Below are 22,785 nucleotides of genomic sequence, written 5' to 3' on the forward strand. Positions count from 1 at the left end.
CCAGGATCTACTAATGTGGGGCTGAAAATAATTGACTCACTGATATTCTAGCAACATCAACATCAATGGTTTGATTCTCAGAGGAAAGCACTAACTGATAAGCATATATAAACTGAATGCATCGTAAAGCCTCCTTCATCCTTTGATAAATTATTTGTTTATCATCTTTTAGAAGTGGTAGTTACTTGCTCTTCGGTGTAAAATATTCTCTATGGCCCTGTTTAAAATGTGCCAGCTGAATTTTAATATAATAAAAAATGTCCTTTTGTCTGTTAGGAATGCGTATTAATTTAATGATTTAATAGTTTAGATACCAAATGAATGTATTTAGGAAGTTGGTCATCCAAAGCCTTGGCAGATTTCATTGTTATTTCACACACCAAAAAAAGTCATTAACCCCAACCTAATACACAACCCATTCTCTCGTCAAAAACTGAAGCATGGTCAAACGCCTTTCGCGTCACTATGAAGACGCCAAAAGTGCCCCTAGGCGTCAGTTTATGACAAAATAGGATCTCCATTGCTTTCAATTGCTTGCTTTATGCGTCAGGTCAAGACGCTTATGGAAAATGACAATACGTTCTCCTCCGTTGTTTTCAGTTGTTTGTCTTAGTTTAATGGTTTGCATGCATTTGTAAAAAATATAAATAATTTTATATACATTTATACTTTTATTGGAGCACCTAACCCCACCCCTACCCTAAACCTACCCACTTCTGAACAACATAAAACACGTAACAGGCAAATAAGTGCAGTCACCGGTATTTATTGCAAAAACTGACCATAAACAAGCAGTATAAAAGCATTACAAACAAGTCGTGTTGCATTCCAAGTCCTCTGAAGCCATACAAAGTCTTTATGAGAAGAAGAGAGCCAAACATAAGGTTTTAATCGCTGAGAATGATCCCGCTCCGTTAACGCGCTCACATCTCATTCAAAAAGATACTCCCGTCTCCTAGCATGATGCAATTGGTCACGAGACACACAAGAGCCAATAGCATTTCACAACCAAGGCTGACGTAAGGTTTCTTCTGGCGGCATTTTTTGAATTCGCGCACAGGATGAGCTTTACGGCGGACGGAGACGGCGATCTCGTCTATTACTCTCACAAATCAAATGTTTTGCCTCTGAAGACTTGGAATATTAATATTTTTTAAATAAATGATGACGGTAGTTGTAGCTGCCTGTTATATCTTGTGTTTTATTGACAAATGGTAGGTTTAGGGGCAGGGGTTGGGTTATGTGCTCATTAATGTGTAAATAATGTAATATAAATAAAACTGTTGTGGCTGTTTACATTGAAAAATCACACCCCAACATATATGCAATAATGGCAATGTTATTACCCAATATATAATTTAATTATGACGATAAAATTCCCAGTATGGCGTCGGCATATTGTCGCTAAGGGTTTCCTATTTAAAGCAATGGAGGACCCTGCAAGTCGAAAAATGACGCTAAGGGGTACCTTGAGCGTCAAAAAGCGACGCCAAGTGCTCCTGACCAAGCTTCAATATGTGACGAGTTGGGTGTGAGAATGGGTTGCAATACAACAACGAGTCAACATAGTTTACATAGACATGTGCAGTCAGGACTAGAAAACGTGTCCCACGTCCCATACTCCATTGTGCTGACACTGTTCTGTGCTTAAGTTGAATAAACGTCCCCCAAGTCGTCATTATCTCAGGCTTGCTTGTGATAAACAGACTGGTTCAAATGTGACGTCTCTTGTGGGTTATTATGCTACATTTGCTAAAACCTGGACATTTAGCAAATGTATTTATGCGAGCACACAGAACAGTTCCCAAGTGACTGTTTTGCAAGCCAATCCACCGTCGTCCTGAGGGGAGACAGACCCAACACTGTTCTCTGTTGAGCTGCTAATCATGGGACACTGTCTAATAATTGACTCCGCACAGAAGGAGGGGCAGCCCGGGCCACCCTAAGGCTTATGAGCTCACTGCTAACAAACACAGCCTGTCATCTCTTTCTTCAGCTCATGGAAAGTTAAAATGAGCAGACAAATTGGCGTTTTCACGCAGTCCTCTAATGACGCACTTATAAACGCACTTATTATGTCACATTTGGGATTCTCTTTGGTCGGAGGGCTGCTGTGATCAGCAGAGACTGCTCAACTCGAGAAGGCATGGGACAGAGCTGCAGTGGAATGTCTGGCCCTTGTCCTGAGTGCGGGGAAAGCTGTAGGGACAACTGTCACCGGGATGAGCCCTGTGTGGACCGCTGCTGTAACCTGTGCTGTCAGTTCTGTCTGGATGGCTGCTGTCTCATCTGCCCAGACGACTGCAGCTACACGCTGTGTTTCATGTGCTCCACGATTGCCGACTCCTGCGCTGCCGTTCTGATCACCGAGCAGCCCAGATCTACACAGAAACCAAGAGAAGGTAGGTGGAGTAACAAATGAGTAGTGCACATGTGTTAGATCCACCGTGAGTATATTAACTAGTACATTGCTGTGGCTCCAATATTTTGATGGCATATTCCATGAAACCAAGCTATTGGTAACACTTAACATTATTTATTGACATTATCACCCATGTGAAGAAGAAATGCACTTTATTGTATTGAATGTGCACTTGTACTGTACTTCAGATGTTAAAAGTACAGGAAAACTGTACTTGCAGATAATATAAATCAATTAAATAAAAACTACATGAGTGTACTTATGATTTCTGAGAGTATGATTTCATTATGTTTCTTTATAATAATAAAGCACATTTTAAATGATTGTTTTAGTAATCTCTTTTCATACTTTAAAGGAGTACACTTATTTTGATGTGTTGCCCAACATAAAGCAAAAGCAAAGTATTTGATTGTAATTTTAACTGTGGTGTATTATTTGAAATTATCTTCAAAAGTTAATGTTATAAATTTGGTAAGTTATTTTTATAGTCCACTTTAGACATTCTGCTAGCTATAAGTAACTTTGCAAGTGCATGTCAACTTATTCTTCTAACCCTAAAATAAGAGTTTACTAATACTCTAATGAGAGCTTGTTTACTTGTTAGTTACTTATAGTTAGCAGAAGTAGCCTATTGAAAATAAAGTGGAACCATAAATCTGCTAAATTGCAACTTCATCGTTAATAATGTGTACTTACAAAAATATGACACAAGTTTCAATAGCAATGACATTAAAATATATCTTAGTTTACCATAAAAGCTTGTCAGTACATTCAACAATACATTTTAACCTATATAGCAATTGATCAAAAGTGCATGACAGTAGAGGTTTATGTTACCAAAGAGAGAGAGAGAGAGAGAGAGAGAGAGAGCTGGCAAATAAATGTAGTTCTTCATCAAAGAATTCATAAATAAGCACAGCCACTATCACAATTTTACATAATGTTTTAATTTGATTTCTTTTATTTCTTTGCCTATAGGTACTCATTTGGAAGAAGGCCAGGTGATTTAGATCGTCTGATGAATGTAATGTAAACTAATGGGCTGGATGAAGACCTGATTCCTACTTCATGATGCCATTCTCTGTATAGCAAGAGACTGAAAAACATGAAGGAAGTTCATTGGAAGTGCATTTGTAGATCATTTGCTACCTCTGTAATTGAGCCCATGCTATATTGTGTATAGGCTACACTGTATTGTACTCTACTGTATATATTTAAGTGCCAAATACAACTGATTCTGTGAATTACACAAGTGTCATCTTTTAAATGTATCTTGAGGATCTATTCAAAAGTGAAAGCCCCTGTGCAATCATGCAAAATAAAAAAGGCTTTGCTTGACGTGATATGCACCAGAATGACTGACTCTCAGAGGACAGGCAGGAAAAACTTGATTTGCACACCCTGTGGAACGCGCCGTCACAGAGGTACGGTATTTATATTTAGGAGTCCACCCAGGCGTATGTCAGATCAGCCCTGTCAACATCACGAGAAAGACAACTTGGGTACATTTGAAAGAACTTACTGAAATGGACTTTTTACGGTGACTTTTAAAAGGTGAAAAGAGGACTGGAGATACAAAAGAGGTAAACAAGATCATCTGAGAAGCTGAGAATGTCGTTTCTATGCTCTTTTCTCCTTTTGTGGCAGTGCAATGATTGAGGATTTTAATTTCTTCTCAATTTCAAGAAAAAAAAAACAGAAGTGGGACTGAAGAAGAGAGGAAGATTAAAGAAAAAAAAGAAGACTCTGAACGTCTGAAGGCGCTTGACAAAGGTACACTGAATTGAAATGGCAGTTCTCTGGTAATTTGAGTAATCTGAAACATATCCATCGCCTGCAGCCTTTGCTTGGGTAAATTATTTGATTGGAACTGATCTTTTGGTGTGAAAAGTTTAGTGTAATAAAAGCGTCCTCCGTTGTATTTCTTTAGGAGCTTTAAGCTGTGAGTCTGTGAAAGAGGAACAGATGACTAGGAGGAACTCAATGCTTGTTTTGAATGATTTTGCTGGCATTTCGCCCTTGAGCTCTGCTATAGAAGGGCTGAGCTTAATACTGACACATTCATCTCACAACTATGTTACTCGCTGCACCCATTTAAGACATCACCGAATGCCAAATGTAAAAAAAACAACAGAGCACCGTCACATTTTTAGCTAATTGTCACTAAAGGTTCAAAACAACACTCTGAGTTGTGCATTCTCCGTGTCAACAGATAAAGCTTACGTGATCCATAGAGCATTGATTTATTTACATATCACTTTAATGACAGTGAAAGGCTGTTCTCAGATACTGGAACATAATTACAATCGATTGATTCTCCGCATCCGTGAGTGACGGCATAACTGTCTCATCCTCCCTCAGGCCTGATCTAGGAGACCAGCCATGGAGGAGGATTACAAGAGACCACCACCATCCTATGAAGAAGTTATTACCGAGCAGCACACGAGCAACACTAATCAGAGCCGCTCTGCTGATAACAAGCAGGGCAGCTGCTGCAGATGTTGCATTAGCACCAAGAACTGTCTGATGAGTCCAGAGTGCGGCCGAGCTCTTAACATCGCCAGCGTCGTTGCCATGTGTGGCATGTGTATTCGAATGTTTGTCTGTAAGTACCCAGAATTACTAATTTATGTCTTTACACTACCATTCAAAAGTTTGGAAATTAAAAAAAAAAAAAAAAACTTTTATTCAGCAAGGACACATTAAATTTAAAGGTGTCCTTGTTACATAAAGGTGCATCTCAATAAATTAGAATGTCGTGGAAAAGTTCATTTATTTCAGTAATTCAACTCAAATTGTGAAACTCGTGTATTAAATAAATTCAATGCACACAGACTGAAGTAGTTTAAGTCTTTGGTTCTTTTAATTGTGATGATTTTGGCTCACATTTAACAAAAACTCACCAATTCACTTCATAAACAAATTAGAATACTTCATAAGACCAATAAAAAAACATTTTTAGTGAATTGCTGGCCTTCTGGAAAGTATGTTCATTTACTGTATATGTACTCAATACTTGGTAGGGGCTCCTTTTGCTTTAATTACTGCCTCAATTCGGCGTGGCATGGAGGTGATCAGTTTGTGGCACTGCTGAGGTGGTATGGAAGCCCAGGTTTCTTTGACAGTGGCCTTCAGCTCATCTGCATTTTTTGGTCTCTTGTTTCTCATTTTCCTCTTGACAATACCCCATAGATTCTCTCTGGGGTTCGGGTCTGGTGAGTTTGCTGGCCAGTCTGGTGAGTTTTTGGCAGTGTGGGCAGGTTCCAAATCCTGCTGGAAAATGAAATCAGCATCTTTAAAAAGCTGGTCAGCAGAAATTTCTTGGTAAACAGGTGCAGTGACTTTGGTTTTCAAAAAACACAATGGACCAACACCAGCAGATGACATTGCACCCCAAATCATCACAGACTGGAAACTTAACACTGGACTTCAAGAAACTTGGGCTATGAGCTTCTCCACCCTTCCTCCAGACTCTAGAATTTCAAAACTTGCTCTCATCTGAAAAGAGGACTTTGGACCACTGGGCAACAGTCCAGTTCTTCTTCTCCTTAGCCCAGGTAAGACTCCTCTGACGTTGTCTGTGGTTCAGGAGTGGCTTAACAAGAGGAATACAACAACTGTAGCCAACTGTAGTTCCTTGACACATCTGTGTGTGGTGGCTCTTGATGCCTTGACCCCAGCCTCAGTCCATTCCTTGTGAAGTTTCTTGAATCGATTTTGCTTGACAATCCTCATAAGGCTGCGGTTCTCTCGGTTGGTTGTGCATCTTTTTCTTCCACACTTTTTCCTTCCACTCATGCTGAACAGCCAGCTTCTTTGGCAATGAATGTTTGTGGCTTACCCTCCTTGTGAAGGGTGTCAATGATTGTCTTCTGGACAACTGTCAGATCAGCAGTCTTCCCCATGATTGTGTAGCCTAGTGAACCAAACTGAGAGACCATTTTGAAGGCTCAGGAAACCTTTGCAGGTGTTTTGAGTTGATTAGCTGATTAGCATGTCACCATATTCTAATTTGTTTATGTAGTGAATTGGTGGGTTTTTGTTAAATGTGAGCCAAAATCATCACAATTAAAAGAACCAAAGACTTAAACTACTTCAGTCTGTGTGCATTGAATTTATTTAATACACGAGTTTCACAATTTGAGTTTAATTACTGAAATAAATGAACTTTTCCACGACATTCTAATTTATTGAGATGCACCTGTATGTTACATGTACTTGCTATTATAATAACAATAAATTATGCATAATTAATTGCAAGCCAAACCCTAATCCTAACTCTAACGATACAGTATGTACATGTAGTTAATTAATATCACTCAGTACTTAAATGTATAATTTCACTGTAACAAGTACACTGTAACCGAGATTTGTTTTGAATTCTCATTCATGAAATAATCTTGCATTACGTAATACAAATAATCTTGCATAAAATGTATCACCGTTTCCACACTGATAATAATAAGAAATGTTTCTTTACCAGCAACTCAGCATATTAGAATGATTTCTGAAGGAACATGTGACACTGAAAACTGGAGTAATGATGCTGAAATTTAAATTTTGTTTGAAAATATACTCAAATAGAAATCCTTTATTTTAATTTGTGATAATATTACAGCATATTTTTGTCTTAGTCAACATAAAATACTTTTTTTTAAATTTCAAATAAATAAATAAATACAGACCCCTTTTGGTTGGTAAAAGGCATTTGGCTGAAGAGGCAAGACAGGCAGTAGCTCCTCAAAATAAATCAAATAAATAATTAAGTAAAAATAAAAAAAATGTTAGATGAGTCAAATCAGACAAACTGGTACAAATTCAAATGACTGTTTATGTTTATACTTAAGAAAAAAAAAATTAATTGTGAGAGCCATCTGTCTGAATATATGGTATACTATTATACAAATAATAGCAGGAGAACTTAGACTTTGAATAAATAGTATAATTAAATAGTATATTTATGTCTCAAGTGTAAGATCCTGTTCCATGTGCCTAAAGTGTGTGTGTGTGTGTGTGTGCGCGCGTGCGTGCGTGCGTGCATGCGTGCGTGTGTGTAAACATGATTAAAGTAGAACTGCAACAGGAATTTATATTAGACTAAAAGTCTATTTCAAAAGCTGACCACGTACATCTTGTTAACATAGCAAACATAGCACTTCTGTGCTCTGCTGTTACAGCTCTAGTGACATTTTTGGTGAAATGGAGATATATATAAATATATATATATCAAATGAAAGCTCTTCATGAGCTCTTTCTACTGGCAAAAGTACTGTCATCCGTGAGTGTACAAATTTTTATTATAAACAATTGAAATCAATACACAAAGTCAGCTCAAACTATGGTAATTTTTTTGTTTTGGCTCTCCTGTAAAGTTGGTGAAATGTCACTTGTGCCTTTCTGATTCTCATCCCTCATATTATTATATTACAACTTCACTGTTATTTCAGATTATGTGAAGGTGACTTGCTGAAATGTGTCATCCACTTTTTCTTTCTTTTTCAGAACACAGTCTCCTGTGGACCATCTACTCCAGATCTCTCATCCAGTGGTGGCCTTCTCAAATTAAAAAGGAAACAAAGACATTTGCTCTGTTCCAAAACCTAGTGATCTGCAACATTTATAAGCTTTCCCCCAATACAAATCCCAATGCTGATCCAAATAGGATGCAGCACTGCATTTATCATTCACAGATAAGGTAATCCCAGGACGAACTGACAAAAATTTCCATTTGAAATAGGAAACATCAAGTGCAAAGTATAACTTATAAATACAAAGGATATTTAACTCAGTACTGACAAATATCATTGAAAAACACTGCCAAGTCATACCATCTAGTCTCCTGTGTGATTCATGGGCCTCATTCATGAAAAAGTAGCACAATAAATTCAAAAATCGTTTGTAAAATCATTGCTGTATTAAGTGTGGCATTTAATTAAATTGGCATGAATGACCACTTAAGGTGAGGTCACATTTATCATTGTTAGATGAAACAGACGAGTAATTTCAATAGGGATCCAAGTTATAAGGAATTTATTAGAGAGCAAAATATTTCCCCAGGCAGATTTCAGTTAAAGTCGGTAACACAAATTCATTGTGTTGACCAACAGAAAGTTGTTTGGTTTGAAAGTGAATTCTGTAGTGAATCCTGTAGTTGTGACAGACTTTTTTTGTCTGCAAAATTTCGCTAATGTGACTGCACCTTCACAGTATGTAATTCCATTTTGAAAGACAGTAGTGTTAAATAGTTGTACTAATATTTTCTCTCTAATCCAAGTCACCTTTGTTTATATAGAGCTTTATACAATATACTTTGCACAATACTAAACAGGAAAGAAACAGAATCAGTGATGCAAACTTCAAATAACATGAGGCAATCCAAATTTTGCTGTAAAGCAGCTCTAACAAGACACTCCAGAACCTAAAATAGTTGCAGTCATTTGGAAATGTTAATTAAGCTCATGATTTTTTCTTTCATAAATTGGAGCCAGTCCTGTAATTGGATGTGGCATCCACCTTAATTATGTATCAGGCTATCAAAACTTTGCATTTATCATTAACACTTCTTCTAAAACTTCTTGTGCGGAAATCTAATTTATAATACTGGATAATGTTTGAAATGATGTGCAACAGACAGACCAAGGCTAATAAATCACAATGCTAGATTATTTTCCAAATTTGATGTTTTTTTTGTTTTTGCTTTAAGACTGTAAAATATTAAACCTGTAGACTGAGAATGTGTAAATAAGGATCTTCTCCACTGTGGATATAACGCCATCTGTCTTATAGCGGTACGTAAACAAAAAGCCTTACTTTAATGCAGAGTGTTTTACCTACAGGAGTAAAATATTCATCCAGCTAAAAATAGATGAACTCTACACTCAAATATGTAAAATAATAAAGATATCTGACATTAGCAAATAAGGATGAATATGGAGTCTTTATTTTTTGTCATTTTTAATAGCATTTGCAGCATAATCAGATGATAATTGTCTCAAAGAAAAAAAAAAGTGTTTTTAATATTTTTTAATCATTAAGAGAGAATAATTTATGATGGCCATTTGGGATTAAGATGACATGGTTGCTGCACTGAAATTTTTTTATCTCCTAATTATACCCTGGATATTTGGTGTGTCAAGAATCAAAGGTCAAGCATTTCTCCGGGGCTTATAATTATTCAGGTTTTCTCTGGCTGCTCTCGCTCACTGGCCCACTTTTCAATGCACGAGCAACAACACAAGATGTAATCAGTCTGAAGGATCCAAGTACAGTGTTTTAGTCCATGTTCCAAATCACAAACATAATACTGGAATCAGAATCCATCAGAGTAATGAAGGTAATCCAATACCATAATCAAAACACACAGGCAGATATTCAGTGAACAACAGAACAAATCACACATACAAACTACTCCGGATGAAATACACATGAGAGCCTTGAACAAAAAGAGCAAGAACAAAAAGAACAGATGGCTTTATATATGCTGAGCAAAGCAAGGCACATCTGTAACCACAACACAATGGAGCGAAACAGTAGCTTGTGCAATACATACTGCCTACTGTAATATGTGAAACAGAAACATTTTAAACACTCATTACATGGCATGTTTTGATTATAGCCAACAGTGAGCAACATGTGTGTAACACCGATCTTTAAACTCAATTTCTTAGCTTTATACGCTTGAGATCGTATAAGAGAAGCAAAATAAATTATTTTTTTATTGTTTTGGATTTGTTATTATCCAAGTCAGATATTGTCTGAGTTCTTTAATAAATTCTTTACCTTCACTCTCAGTGTGTGATTTTTGATTCTCTCTGTCCAGCAGAGGTGAGTGGAAGGTGATTCTTCTGCTGTTCTACACATTGTTCTACACATGACCTGTCAATCACTGCATCTATTCCCAATCAGGCAGTATTGGGCAACACTTTGAGTTCTCTGGAAAGTGGAAAAAGTGCACGCACAAGATCTATGAATTTCTATTGCTAATATATTATTACACAGTTCCACAGCCAGTGGTGGGTATTGATTTCAAGATGGAGCCTCGGCAGATCAGTGCATATGAATGAAGTGTAACTACTAGATTGATAGTCTTCTATAAACATTGTTATGTTCTTGAAGCCCTGGATGACACATCAAACAACTGCCCTTGTGATACACGCCCTCGAAAAAATGTAGCAGTACTTTAATACTGCGCCCTCAAAAAGTATTTGGAAATGAAACTTCAAATGTATGAATGGCACTGATTTGAAACAGGGGCACGGCTAGACCTGCCAACATTTCCAGGTTTATTTTACACAGAGATATACTGTGACCCATGTAAATTAAAATCTGTTATATTTGCTCAAAAGAGGCTGGTTCATTTGACTTTTTTATTTATTTTAATCATTATTCACTATTATGCATAACAGATGCTCTTTCGAAGTTAATAAAGCATACATTAATTTTGCTTTATTAACTAATATTGGTGTAAAACAAAAGAAACATCAGAGGCCTTTACAGTATATTATACATAAAATGAAAGTAGAAAGAAAGGCAGGAAGGAAGAAAGACTCACTGATCTTAGCTGAGAACATTAACAGGAAAGTTCTAAACCAAAAAAAAAAAATGTAATTATAGAACTGCTTTTCAGTTACACTCATTAAACGCCTGTCTGTAAATAGCAATAGCATTTTTTTTTTATTATTATTCATTTTTGTCATAAATTGGAAGTGGTTAATGTGGTCACTGTCTTGTTTCATATACTTAATGAATGTAACTAATTAAAACAGTTCTTCTGGTATGTGTGATTTCTAAAATGTTGCTACACATCCTCAAGACGAAATGAATGCAGTAAAGGACAGTTCACACAAAACTGCCGTCATTTACTCATTCACATCTTTCCAAAACTGTATGACTTTCTTTCATCTGCTAAACACAAACAAAGATATTTGAAGCATGTTGGTTACCAATGACTTCCATTATAGACAAAATAGAACTGAGAAACTTCCCAAATTATCTCTATTTGCGCTCCACAGAAGAAATAATGTAATATAGGGCATGTAAATGATGAGTTGAATTGCGGGGTGGGGGTGATTACCCCTGAATGCACTGAAGACTGAATGCACTACAAGTTGAAAGGGAATAGATATTTAGGTTCCCCTCAGGAATTTTGTTATGGGATTTTAGCATAGTTGTTATTTCTTGATTTATAACTAAAATACGGTCTGTGGTTACCATGACTTTGAGACTGTCATGTTTTGTTCTACAACAGACATTACCCACAGTCATGCCTCAAACATACATTTTGAAGCAATTGCATGCTTAAAAAAACTAAAGTTGTCAATAAGTTGCTAAATAAGGATTGTGAACAGAAAAGGCATTCACTAATGTTGTTTAACACATTCAGTAGTATGGTAACAGCCCACTTCAAGCACTAGCTAATTTTAGGGCTTCTATTACATGTGCAACATTCAACAAAAAAGGAGTTTATCTGTCCCGATGTATCCAAAAAAATAGAATAATGCCTTGTTAATGCATTTGACAGTGTGATTTGAATTACTGCAGTGCACACATAAAGAAAAAAAGAAGGAACAAAAAGATCCTATGAAAATAAGATTGCTATGGGGGAAAAACATTGAGGTAGGGCCTAGTGACACTCCTGCACATTACAACAAAACATCAGACCAAGCAGCAATCATTTTAAAGACAGACCTTTTTCAGGCACCGTTTTTCAAGCAAAACAATTTTGGAGAATAAAAAATGGTTTTGAATTATAAGACAGTATATATAGCCTATTGTTGAAAACTTAAATTGTTGCCCTTTGGCCACTTACACGCTTCAGTTAAATTCAGTTGTTTTCTACACACACAGTTCAGTCATTTACAGAAATTAAAAGCACATTCTAATTAACTCCTGAAAAATTCAGGTAGTCACAACCGCATTTACAATAATTCTACCCAGAGTGTATGGAATTGAACTGAACATGTAAACGCGTATCAGAAATGTGGCGCTCTTCTGTACGTGCAGTGTAAGATATTGCAGTGAATGAGTTACATGACTTGAATCATTCATTTGTGTTGACATAACTGCTAGAAAAAGAAAAAAAAAACTCCAAACAAGAACAAGACAACAATAATCCTGAATAAATCCAATTGCTTTATATTGGAAATTGGACCAGAATATCGCTACTGTCCTGCAAAATTACCTGTCCCTTTTAATTCCTGTCCCTATTAATTCCATATACTGGATCGCTTTATGAGCCAAGCACAAACAACAAGCCCAAAGACGCTTATAATGAGTGGACATGGCAACAAATCAAACAGCACTCTGCTGCAGCAGCCGTCCAAGCATATAAACAAAACATGACGCCTCTGTCGATGGTGGCTTAGTTAAAATCTGAAAATCATCAACACACCAGTTGCTCTGAAAGTCATTGCAAAGCATGAGTAAGAACATTTGAGCTATTTCTTAGAAAATCTTAGAAGTCATTTGTTTGCAGATGCCACAATATTTTGCTGTCTAATCAAATGACATTCATACATTTTAAGTGTGGCTCAAGTACTTTTTTGGGCCACCGTGGTACTATATCATCATCATACACCGTGGTATTTACACAGTACTTCAAAGAACACCATGATATTACCGTGATGGTTTTCCCATGTCATATTATATGGCAAATCCATGGTACTTTTCTGTGAAAAGGTCTTCTACGGATGTCAGAGGGCAGTTTTTAAGCCAGTTACCAAGTTGCAGTGAGGCCTGGGGTGTGATTACATTCCCCTCGGAGAGCCATGTGATTAGAGCTCATACCTGACAGCGTCACAGTAATTTGCTGTCATTTGAGGGGATGATAGGTCTGACTCACTGATAGGTAATGCCATCTGACCAGGATGGACAGAGCACTCTTAATCCATCCGTTCTATACACATCAGACAGGCTTCACATGTTGGACACGCAAAGCTAACCGAGTAGTAATTCCATACAGGAAAAAGAAACCCAGAGGGGGCAATTCACTAAAAATCAAAGGAATATTCCAGGTTCAGTACAAGTTCAACTCAATCTACTCTCATTTTTGACTCATCCCTTCTTTTCTTAAAAAGGGGGTTATACAACACTTACAATGGAAATGAGTTTGGCCAGCATAAATAACAGAAGACAGTAATAATACTGTTTCAATAGTAAAGCCACAATATGTAAACAGTGTGTGTGTGTTTGTGTGTGTCTTATCGATTCTCAGTTTTGATTCCAATGTGGTTAAAAAAATAAAAAAAAATTAAAAAAGGAAACATTTAGACATCAAACATACTGTATTTATTCAGTTGTTTTTTGTTGTTGTTTTTGCAAAACTTTTAGTTGCAGCTGAATTAAATGTATTGTATGTAAAACTATATTCAAGTTGCTATGACAGCTGACTAAAATGACCATAAAACGGACAAGAACAAATTTACTGCTCAAATAATGCACAACTTTTAACAGAAAAAATAATGGAAGTGACTTCTTAAAATGACAAGTTCATAAATTATGAGCTTAAAATGGAAATGAATGGGCCAGTCCATAAATGTCCAAAAATGATAAAATCCACAATATGTAATCAAAATGTGCGTTAACATGGTTTTAGTGTGGCAAAATTAAAATAAATAATAAAAGCTTTCCAGCATTTTCTGTGTAGAATTTTAGCTTAAATGACCATAAAACGGGCAAAAACAACTTCACAGCTGAAATAATACACAACCTTTTAATAATTATAATGTAAGTGATTTTATACAATTATAAGCTTCACATTTCTGCATTTAAACCTGCTAAAAACCAGACACATCCACTTCCATTATAAGCACCAGCTTCACTGTAGCCTCTAAAAAAAAATAGAAGAAGAAAAAGAGGGACAAAATTATTGGTTAGTGACAGCAGGTTTCAGGTGGTTAGTGAATAAGACTTTTTTTCATTGAAATACGGCTTGCAAAAGTGCCACAACTGTTTAGTCACCCCAGTCATTGTTTCCCTGCCTTATTTTCAAGGACGCCTGTGAAAAATAGAGCTTAAAAAAACTCCCTACAGCGGAAGACAAAATTCCTGGACTTGCTGATGGTGCGCGGGTTCGTCCTCCTGTAGACACCGAGGCAGGGGTTTGAGCTATTGTTGAAATTGGGTTTTATTTTTGTCTCCTCTCAGCCACTTCCATCTTATCCAGCTCCCCAGCCCTCCCACTCCATTTTCATCGTGCTGGGTGAAAATTGGAATGAAATAAAGATGTGAGCAACGGATGGAGACAAACCAGTGAGTGAAGAGAAAGAGAGAGAGAGGAAAGGGAATGAGACGGAGATGAAAGAGAGGACATGAAAGCAATATGTAGATTCAAAATACAGATCTTTACTCAACTGTTTCACTCCACTCCTAAAAAGCAATAAGATGTCAGGAAAGCCATTATAGGCAGCTTTTTATACCGCACTTTGTAAGTGTATTACATTCACGACAAAACGACCTTGTGTTAACTGTGTCTGTGAAAAACTGCCATTAGTATTGAGGCTAAAACACTAAATGATTAAAATCATTTAAATGCAAATGTAATACACATGGCGTGAACCCAGTCATTTTATTGCTGGAGGTCGCTGAGTTCTGTATTATTGGTTATAGTGGACGTTGATACCGCTTGTGTGTAATGTTATTTGAGGACTGCACAATTGGTCATCAAAGGGTTGAGAATGGAAATACAAATTGATGTCAGAAATTGCCAACTCTGTTGAAAATAAATGACTTCTAGCCGTGCAAATCAATTAAAAGGATTAAACTTCGACACCTCTGTGATTTTGAGGGCCGCTCTTAACTCTAAAACTGCATACTTGAAACTAAAACGAGCAACCATGCAGTACGATCCCACATTGCTTTACAGTCTTCCAATGAACGTGTCTTTAGAGAAGCACCTGTCTTAACAACAGCTTATGAAAATCAAGGGCATGCATTAGCATGCATATTCAGTGCGACGAAATCAGTGCGGCGGGAAAAAGAGAAGACAAAATCAATGCGAGAAAAATACCCCAATAGCTGGCAAAGGAGGTTTGCACTCAATGTGGCGCATTAAAAATGCATCGCAAGACAGCCCATTAGACTGTGTTGAAAAGAAATCACACCCTGGCCTTCCTCCAAACTCATTAACTCAGAGGTCTGGTCCACAAGACAGTGTAGTAATTGACTAATAGTTAGAGGTAAATAGCAGGTAAATCATCGGGTCTAGGGATTAGAAATGATGATGGCACGCTTCGTTCCAACAGGCTGAGGAGGTTTACTAATAAAACTATATTTCTGAGAGTGGTCCCACTAGGAGGTAGCGAGTAATTAATTTTCATCCTCTTCAAATTAATCATCTGAGTCATTACATTTATCAAGCCTTGTTCATTCGATTTTTTTTTTTTTTCCAGCTGAAAATATTATGGTGTCTGTGCTTCATCCATAAAGGAAGTGTGAAAATGAGGAACAGTGTATAATTTAAATGACTTGTTTGTTCCAGCTAGAAACCATGTAAAACCACCACTATATAGGCTACCCTATGCACCTCATGTCTGTTCAACTTTCAAGAAAAATTCAGGCTCTAACAGTCATATGATATGGTTTATGCCAAGTTAGCTCATATTAGTATGATGATTAATGATCACAATCCATCAAACTTTCCCTGCAACTACTGTAGCGCTTTTTATAACATGTTAAGGTAAAGAGGGACAGTAATGAAAACAGATTCTCACAAATAATTAAGTGAAATTTTGTAACGTATTTTTTTTCTTGCCATCCAATCATCATTTTAAAAACACAATTAAGTTTTTATAGGTGATTTATATTCTTTATAGTGTCTTGTTTAAGAGGAGCAGTCACATTTGTCTAGTTTTCATGTATACGCTGAGATCAGCTAGATGTTGAAACTCGATCACGTCCACAATGGAGAGCTCAGGAAAATGAAAATGTATTCAACATGGCAAATTCTAAAGACAGGAAATTATTAATGACGTATTTACATTTGATGGTTTCCTGATAGTTCAAGGGCAAAGCTGGTCAATCATAAAACATATTTTCCCTGGTTTCACTTTCTCAAATAATTCTGAAAAAATGGAGGAAATCATGCATAGACTCTGTGGTTAGAATATCTGCACCTCCAGTAAATACAGAACATCAAAGCAATACAGAATACACATTTGTGCCTAGCTACTTTTCTGATAAATGCCTCAAAAAAAAACTTAAGAAAAAAGATAGCCAAGGAAAATCCAATGGTTAATGGAATGCATCAAACCAGCACTTTGTAAACATGTCTTTATTTCTAGGCGGACAAATATTTAAATAAAAAAAAAAGTGCATTTACTCCCAGAAGAAAGTCAGCCAATCAGATTAAACCATTGCTATGAGACAATGGATAAGTCTGAGCGAATTACCGAGGTTCGCCTATAAGCGAACCTATTCAAAGGCTCATCGATGATGTGTTACTCAGCCAGAGGAATAATACATCTGCAAATTACATATTGATCATGTGTCAGTGCGAATTTGATTGCTGACTTATAATGTAATAATGCATTTAATGTCAATACGTTTGGCAGAGTAAGTAAAAGATGCATGTCATCTGCCAGATGTTCTCAATAGATGAGCAGATTAACATAATGAGCTTTTTCACAATATGACAGTATCAGAGCCAAACAGTCTTGAGGACAGCCATTGCATATTGGCACAAGCGGACTCATTTTGTTGCAGGCCCTGTGAAAACGATTATTTGTGAAGTAGGTTGCAGCGTAACCCAAACCTAGTGTGTCGGGAAGCACATTGCACTAATGGGCTGTTGCATCATGTAGATATTTGCGTTTGGGTACTCTGAAACAAGCTGTGAACCACCACGTTCGCCAGTGCAGATGAAAGCGGGAGGCTTGACTATTAGCCCTCGCCGCAGCCAGAGAGCAAATCCAAGAGGCTGCCGAGTTATTCCTCGAGGGAAACCTTATCTACTCTGCTTTCCACTCCACTAAACTCCCCTCTTCCTCCTTAGCCGGGCACCGCTCTTCTTTTGGCTTGAACCAGTGGGGTGGTGGTGTAAGGTGCAGTGCTGCTGGTTGAGTACGGTTTCACAGCACGGGCCGTGCCGCTTTTCTGTTACAGTGATGAACGAGTGTGCCTATCCTCTGATAATTGCTCACTCAGGGGTACAGAGAGGTCCATTAATCAAGATGAGAGTGTTGCTCCGGGCCTAACCTTTCCATGGCACACTTTCACCTGACCACAACGACCCCTGGCAGGCCTGATGGGGCCACCACAGAGATCCTGACAGTGGCATATCAGGGGCTGCCCCTGACATCAAATCGACAGACGGCTGTCAAACCGTCACTCCCAAGGTGAGAAGAAAATGATACGTACCGTGTTCACACAGCATGGACAGGCTTCTTTTTCAGTACTTTAAACACAGAGAGGTGGGTTGTTGTGATGTGTGAGCGAAAGCGGGAGGTCCAGTAGCGATGAATGGGCCTTTCATGCGTGTGCCGAGGCCCTGATCGATTACTGCAATAATGCACTGGAGCTGTCCATCTGAAGGGGCTGTGAAATGTTACCATTAGCTGTAAACAAGACAACCGATGCAGAGATTGCTTTGTCTCTGGAGCGTAGTCTACGGGAGTAATCTCATTAAATCGCATTCGCTTTGTCCGATAATGAATGCTCTCAGAGCTCGGGCTTTATTCCAGCTGAACCCTGAATATGTTTGTTTGTATGCCTTACCTTATGTCTAAGTGCAAAACTTGCCAAAGCCTCTCTCTAGTTTATTGTCCAGCTCTGCTCCTGGAGGGCTATTGTCCTGCAGAGTTTAGCTCCAACCCTAATTAAACACACCTGAACCAGCTCATCAAGGTCTCCAGGATTACTGGAAACTTCCAGGCAGGTGTGCTGGAGCAGGTTGGCATTAAACTCTGCAGGACGTTGATCCTTTAGGAGCAGGAATGGACACCCTTGACCTATACTGAAAAGACAAAGTAACTACTTACCAGCATATGTTGCATTTTGGGTGCTGGTTGAACACCTTCACCGGTAAAAATGTTGGTATACCGTCTAGACTTGTACCACACCCCAACTAATCTCAAAACCAGACATTTTTCCCTTGTGACCACTACTGTGCTACTAAAGCTCAATTCGGATGGTAATTGTTTCTCATGGGGGGTGGGGAGTGGGGTGGAAATTGAATTGCCATCTGAATCCACATCTCTGAGTTTACAAGAAATCAATTCAAAATTCAGTGTTTAAATCCTTTTTGACGAAACGCTGTATGGTAGCTGGAAAGTATTTACAAGAACAATATTTCATAACAATTGCATAAGAAGAAAGAGATATATAATATAATATGATATATAAAAGCACATAATGAAATGGGTCACTATTATGGCAGCAACGGATATGTAATACAATTTTAATATATGTGTTATATAGACCTACAATTACATACATAAAAATATAAAACAAGCAGCTTTATGTTTGCCTTATGAAAGAGGTTGCAACTAATTTCTCCTAATCTCCACATTTTTAATGACATTCAGCATTTTGAGAGATAAAAATGCGAGACAAAAAAAGAAACATTTCAACTATAGCATGTCTATTTTCCTATTTTTAAACAGGAGATTTACATAATCAAATAATAAATAGGATATTATTAAATATGAATTTATTCTCATTCCAAGCATATGATGATTTTATTTAGAGCAGACAATCATGCTGGCCTCGTGAGCAGCACGTTCCCAGGTTCGTAGGATCACAGAACTCGCTTCTCCACTATGAATAAATCACCATCCGAATCCAAGAGTTTTATCACTGAGGTGCCATGTAAATTTATTTTTACAGACATCCACATGAGAAAAAAAATACCATCCGAATAGGGCTTTAGACAGGAAGAGACCCTCTGGTTTAGCCAGTTTTTGTGTTGCTTATACAAAGAACGGTATCACTTTATCTCGACAGTCCACATTCTACTAACAGTAAGTAACTTTGTAACTACATGTCAACTATCAGTCATTAGAGTATTAGTAGACTGTCTGCTTAATATCTTCTAACACTTTATTTTTTTGGGTCCACAACATACAACATACAACATACTGACTATGAGAAACTTTGCAAGTATATGTCAACTTATTCCACTAACCCTAAACCTACCCTAACAGTCTACCCTGAGAGTTAGTAGACAATTAATGATTAAAAATTAATTTAAAAATATTAAAGTATACTAAAATGAAATATGCTGTCTTGCTACTACAACAAAGTGCCTTAAACCTTTGCCACTAACCATTGCAGATTCCAAATTCAAAAGTGTTTATTTTATCGACCCATCTTCTTTTAAAAATCTTTAACAAGTTGCAGTTTTCCTCAGTGTATTGATGTACTGCCTGTTGAAAGAGGAAGTCTAGATTAATATAGCCTACAACTTTAACATTCCTGTCTTAAAACCAGTTACTGTTACTACAGTAAGACTGAGAGAAATTTTAGTAATTCTCATTTACTCAATGCTGATTGAGTTCTGGTTCTTGGAAGAGATTTTTGCATGCAATGTGCATTAACTGGTCAGTGAGACTATACCAGAACAAACCAGCTGGGAACAACACTATTTTCATCAGAAACACTTATGCAGTCCTCTCTTTCTGTTTTGAAGCTGTAACTGGACTTTAAAAACATATTGTGAAAGCACAAGGTTGCAGAGGGATGGCACACCTCCTGCGCTTCCTGTCCCTGCCAGCTGTATTTGCATAAACTCTAAACCATTATGTCAACAGAAGTCAGATCTTATTAAGCTGCGGAGATCATTCGCTACAAGTAAACGATGCGCTTCATGAACAGGCGTAAAGATGGGAAAAACAGGTGGTGGGTGGACAGGGGGATGTGAATTAAAATTTCAGTCGAAGTAGTCCTACAACCTTGACGGAACATGATGTGTTTTTAAGCATGCTAACCACACATTCAAGTGATTCCTGGCCATTAGACTTGTATAATTAGTGAGGGACATTAGAATTATAATTAGACCAGTGGTTGTCAACTGGTTTTGCTTCAGGATGCACAACAACCAAAATCGCCTGTGCAAATCAGTGGAACACTTGTGGCTTCACTTCTGTGTGTCAAAGTTTTATCATTCACGTTTGATTTGTATATTATTTATTTGAATTATTAGCATGTAGCGCTGTTTATCACTGCTGTCGCTATCACAACCCACCAGTTGAGATCGGAGGCTTAGACTATTGCCTCCAACCGATTGAGGCCTCGCTCTACACCATCCACAACCGTCCATAGTTCGCTTTTCATCTGGATTAATCGGACAATCTGCGATTGGCAGCAACTTTGCCTGTTATCAGCACTCCACACTTGCATAAACCCAAAGTGCCCTGCCAAAAAGTGTATCAGCTACGTTGCAGTTCACACATTGGCTTTCAAGACCAAACGCATGCCTACTGCTCATTGTAATAAAATCACTGCCGCCCATACTGGTAGCGGTGGGGGGCGGTCTGGGTTCTATCAATTTTCTTGGCTGAGATAAGTTAGCCTCAGAGTCTTTGGGGGGAAAACATTACCTTCTGCTCTCCCAAGCTCAAATTTGGTAGTTTCACTCTGTCTGGATTTCAGACTCTGCAGAGCTTTGTATTCACCCTATCTGCTGTATGATTGGAAAAAAAGGTAGACACCTCAGACACTCATCTTTCTACTGTCACACCGCGCTGCACTCGCAAATGCGATGACACGGAGCACGCAAAGTTGCTGCAATTGCCATGGTAAGGGACACGCTCTGGATATCTGCTTTGTCCTGTCATTCCGTCAGCCAGCCTGAGTCTGTGACTTCTGCCACAAAGCAGAGAGGATTTCCCTTTAAGCACATTTCCTCCCCGCCTCCCCTGCTCTCAAACTGATAGAATGAAGAATAGAAAAGGGAGAAAAAAAAATTCAAGAGACCACCAGAGATGGACTGCAGAAACCATTTTCAGTCCCTCTGGAATACCAATGATGGTTTCAGGTGGTATTTCAGGTGCCATACAGTCGCCATGAATGCTTTGACTATGTCCATTCCTGTCTTGGCTTTATCTCTTCTTGCTGAATGCAGATTCAAAGAAGATGAAGCAAATTGAACAGAAGTTGAAGCATGTGAGGAGAATGCACATTTTTCTCTCAGTGTGAATGTATGAGGTTAGAGGCGTGGCCTAGTAGTTTCTGCACATTTCATGCACATTAAGCATTGGTACTCATGTAAGTAATGTGTTTTATTCCGGCTCAATGACCAAATAAATAAAATTAAAAAATAATAATAACAACAGTCTGTTATAAAAATGGTGGCTGTTGCCAAAAATTCACCACGAAAATACTGTAATAATCACACAGGAATGAGAATTTTTTTTAAATGTATTTTATTTTATTTTTTGCTGAATTTATTGTAGATTTTCACATTAAACATTATATGGTAATACATACTTTTACTTCTTAAAACATATTGTTTTGCAGTATCAGAGTAAAATTAGTATAGAGTAAAATTATTTTAAAATAAAATAATTATATATTTTTCCACTGTAACAATAGTCCACTGGAGGCGAGCATAGTGAGAACCCAAGTGCAGCTATATTTACAAAAGTAATCCTTAATCCAAACAGAGACTTGACTTGAACAGACATGACTTGAACAGACTTGACTTGGCATGAACAGACTAGACTCAACAACAACAGGTTACAACATCAATACACAACCAGAGACAATAGGTGTGTTCGACTTCATGCAGCGCCATGCAGACCGATCGGCGGCTGACTTGAAGCAGTGCATGCCGGTTAGAAAACTTGTCCGACTTGAACCGGTGCCGACGCCACGTAATTGTCCCGTGTGACATCAAAGTACCGCGATAGAGTTTCGAGAGCAGCCAGCTGACTCAGCTGGCGCCGTTTCTCCAGAGCAACTGCAGGAGCACTGATGAAGACACAGCTGTTTCAAGATTGGCCAAATTCACCACATGACAACAATGACGTGTGTTTCTAACATCTTCAAATCCAATACTGCTCATAAATCTTATTTTACTTGGAAAATATCACATTCATGTGAAAAAAATGACTTAAGCTAAGCAAAACTTTGAACATTTTATAAAAGAGATAAAACAATACGGAACTACATTAGATAAAATTAAGAACAAAAAAGCAAGAAAGACCTATGAAGCTTTTTGTTACTTTAAATTGTTGTAATTTTACCCCTGGCATGAATTGTTTCACTTTACATATTCTTATGAATGTTTATTTGTTTTTGTACTTGTTGCGAGCTGTATATGCTTGTACAAACCTTTGTATAATTTTTGCATAATAATAAAAAAAATACAGCTCACAAATCTGTTTTCAGATCAGTAAAAGCTTTTTTTACTGTATAGTCGCAATGTT

At 37.6% G+C, this 22,785-nt stretch overlaps 1 protein-coding gene and 1 long non-coding RNA gene across 2 annotated transcripts; both read left to right on the plus strand.

Annotated features, from left to right (window-relative positions):
• Positions 1–2,015: 2,015 nt before the first annotated feature.
• On the plus strand, positions 2,016–3,619 carry LOC131535902 (keratin-associated protein 4-12-like). Its single transcript, XM_058768423.1, has 2 exons — positions 2,016–2,402; positions 3,401–3,619. The coding sequence occupies exons 1-2, from the start codon at positions 2,147–2,149 to the stop codon at positions 3,430–3,432; spliced, it is 288 nt and encodes a 95-aa protein (XP_058624406.1). The 5' UTR covers positions 2,016–2,146; the 3' UTR covers positions 3,433–3,619.
• A 277-nt stretch (positions 3,620–3,896) lies between these two features.
• On the plus strand, positions 3,897–10,663 carry LOC131537434 (uncharacterized). The gene is made up of 4 exons (XR_009270277.1): positions 3,897–4,005; positions 4,109–4,195; positions 4,784–5,027; positions 7,925–10,663. It is a non-coding gene; the product is annotated as an uncharacterized LOC131537434 (long non-coding RNA).
• The last annotated feature ends 12,122 nt before the right edge of the window (positions 10,664–22,785 follow it).

The sequence above is a fragment of the Onychostoma macrolepis genome, chromosome 03 (genome assembly GCF_012432095.1).
Source record: "Onychostoma macrolepis isolate SWU-2019 chromosome 03, ASM1243209v1, whole genome shotgun sequence".
NCBI classification, from domain to species: domain Eukaryota; kingdom Metazoa; phylum Chordata; class Actinopteri; order Cypriniformes; family Cyprinidae; genus Onychostoma; species Onychostoma macrolepis.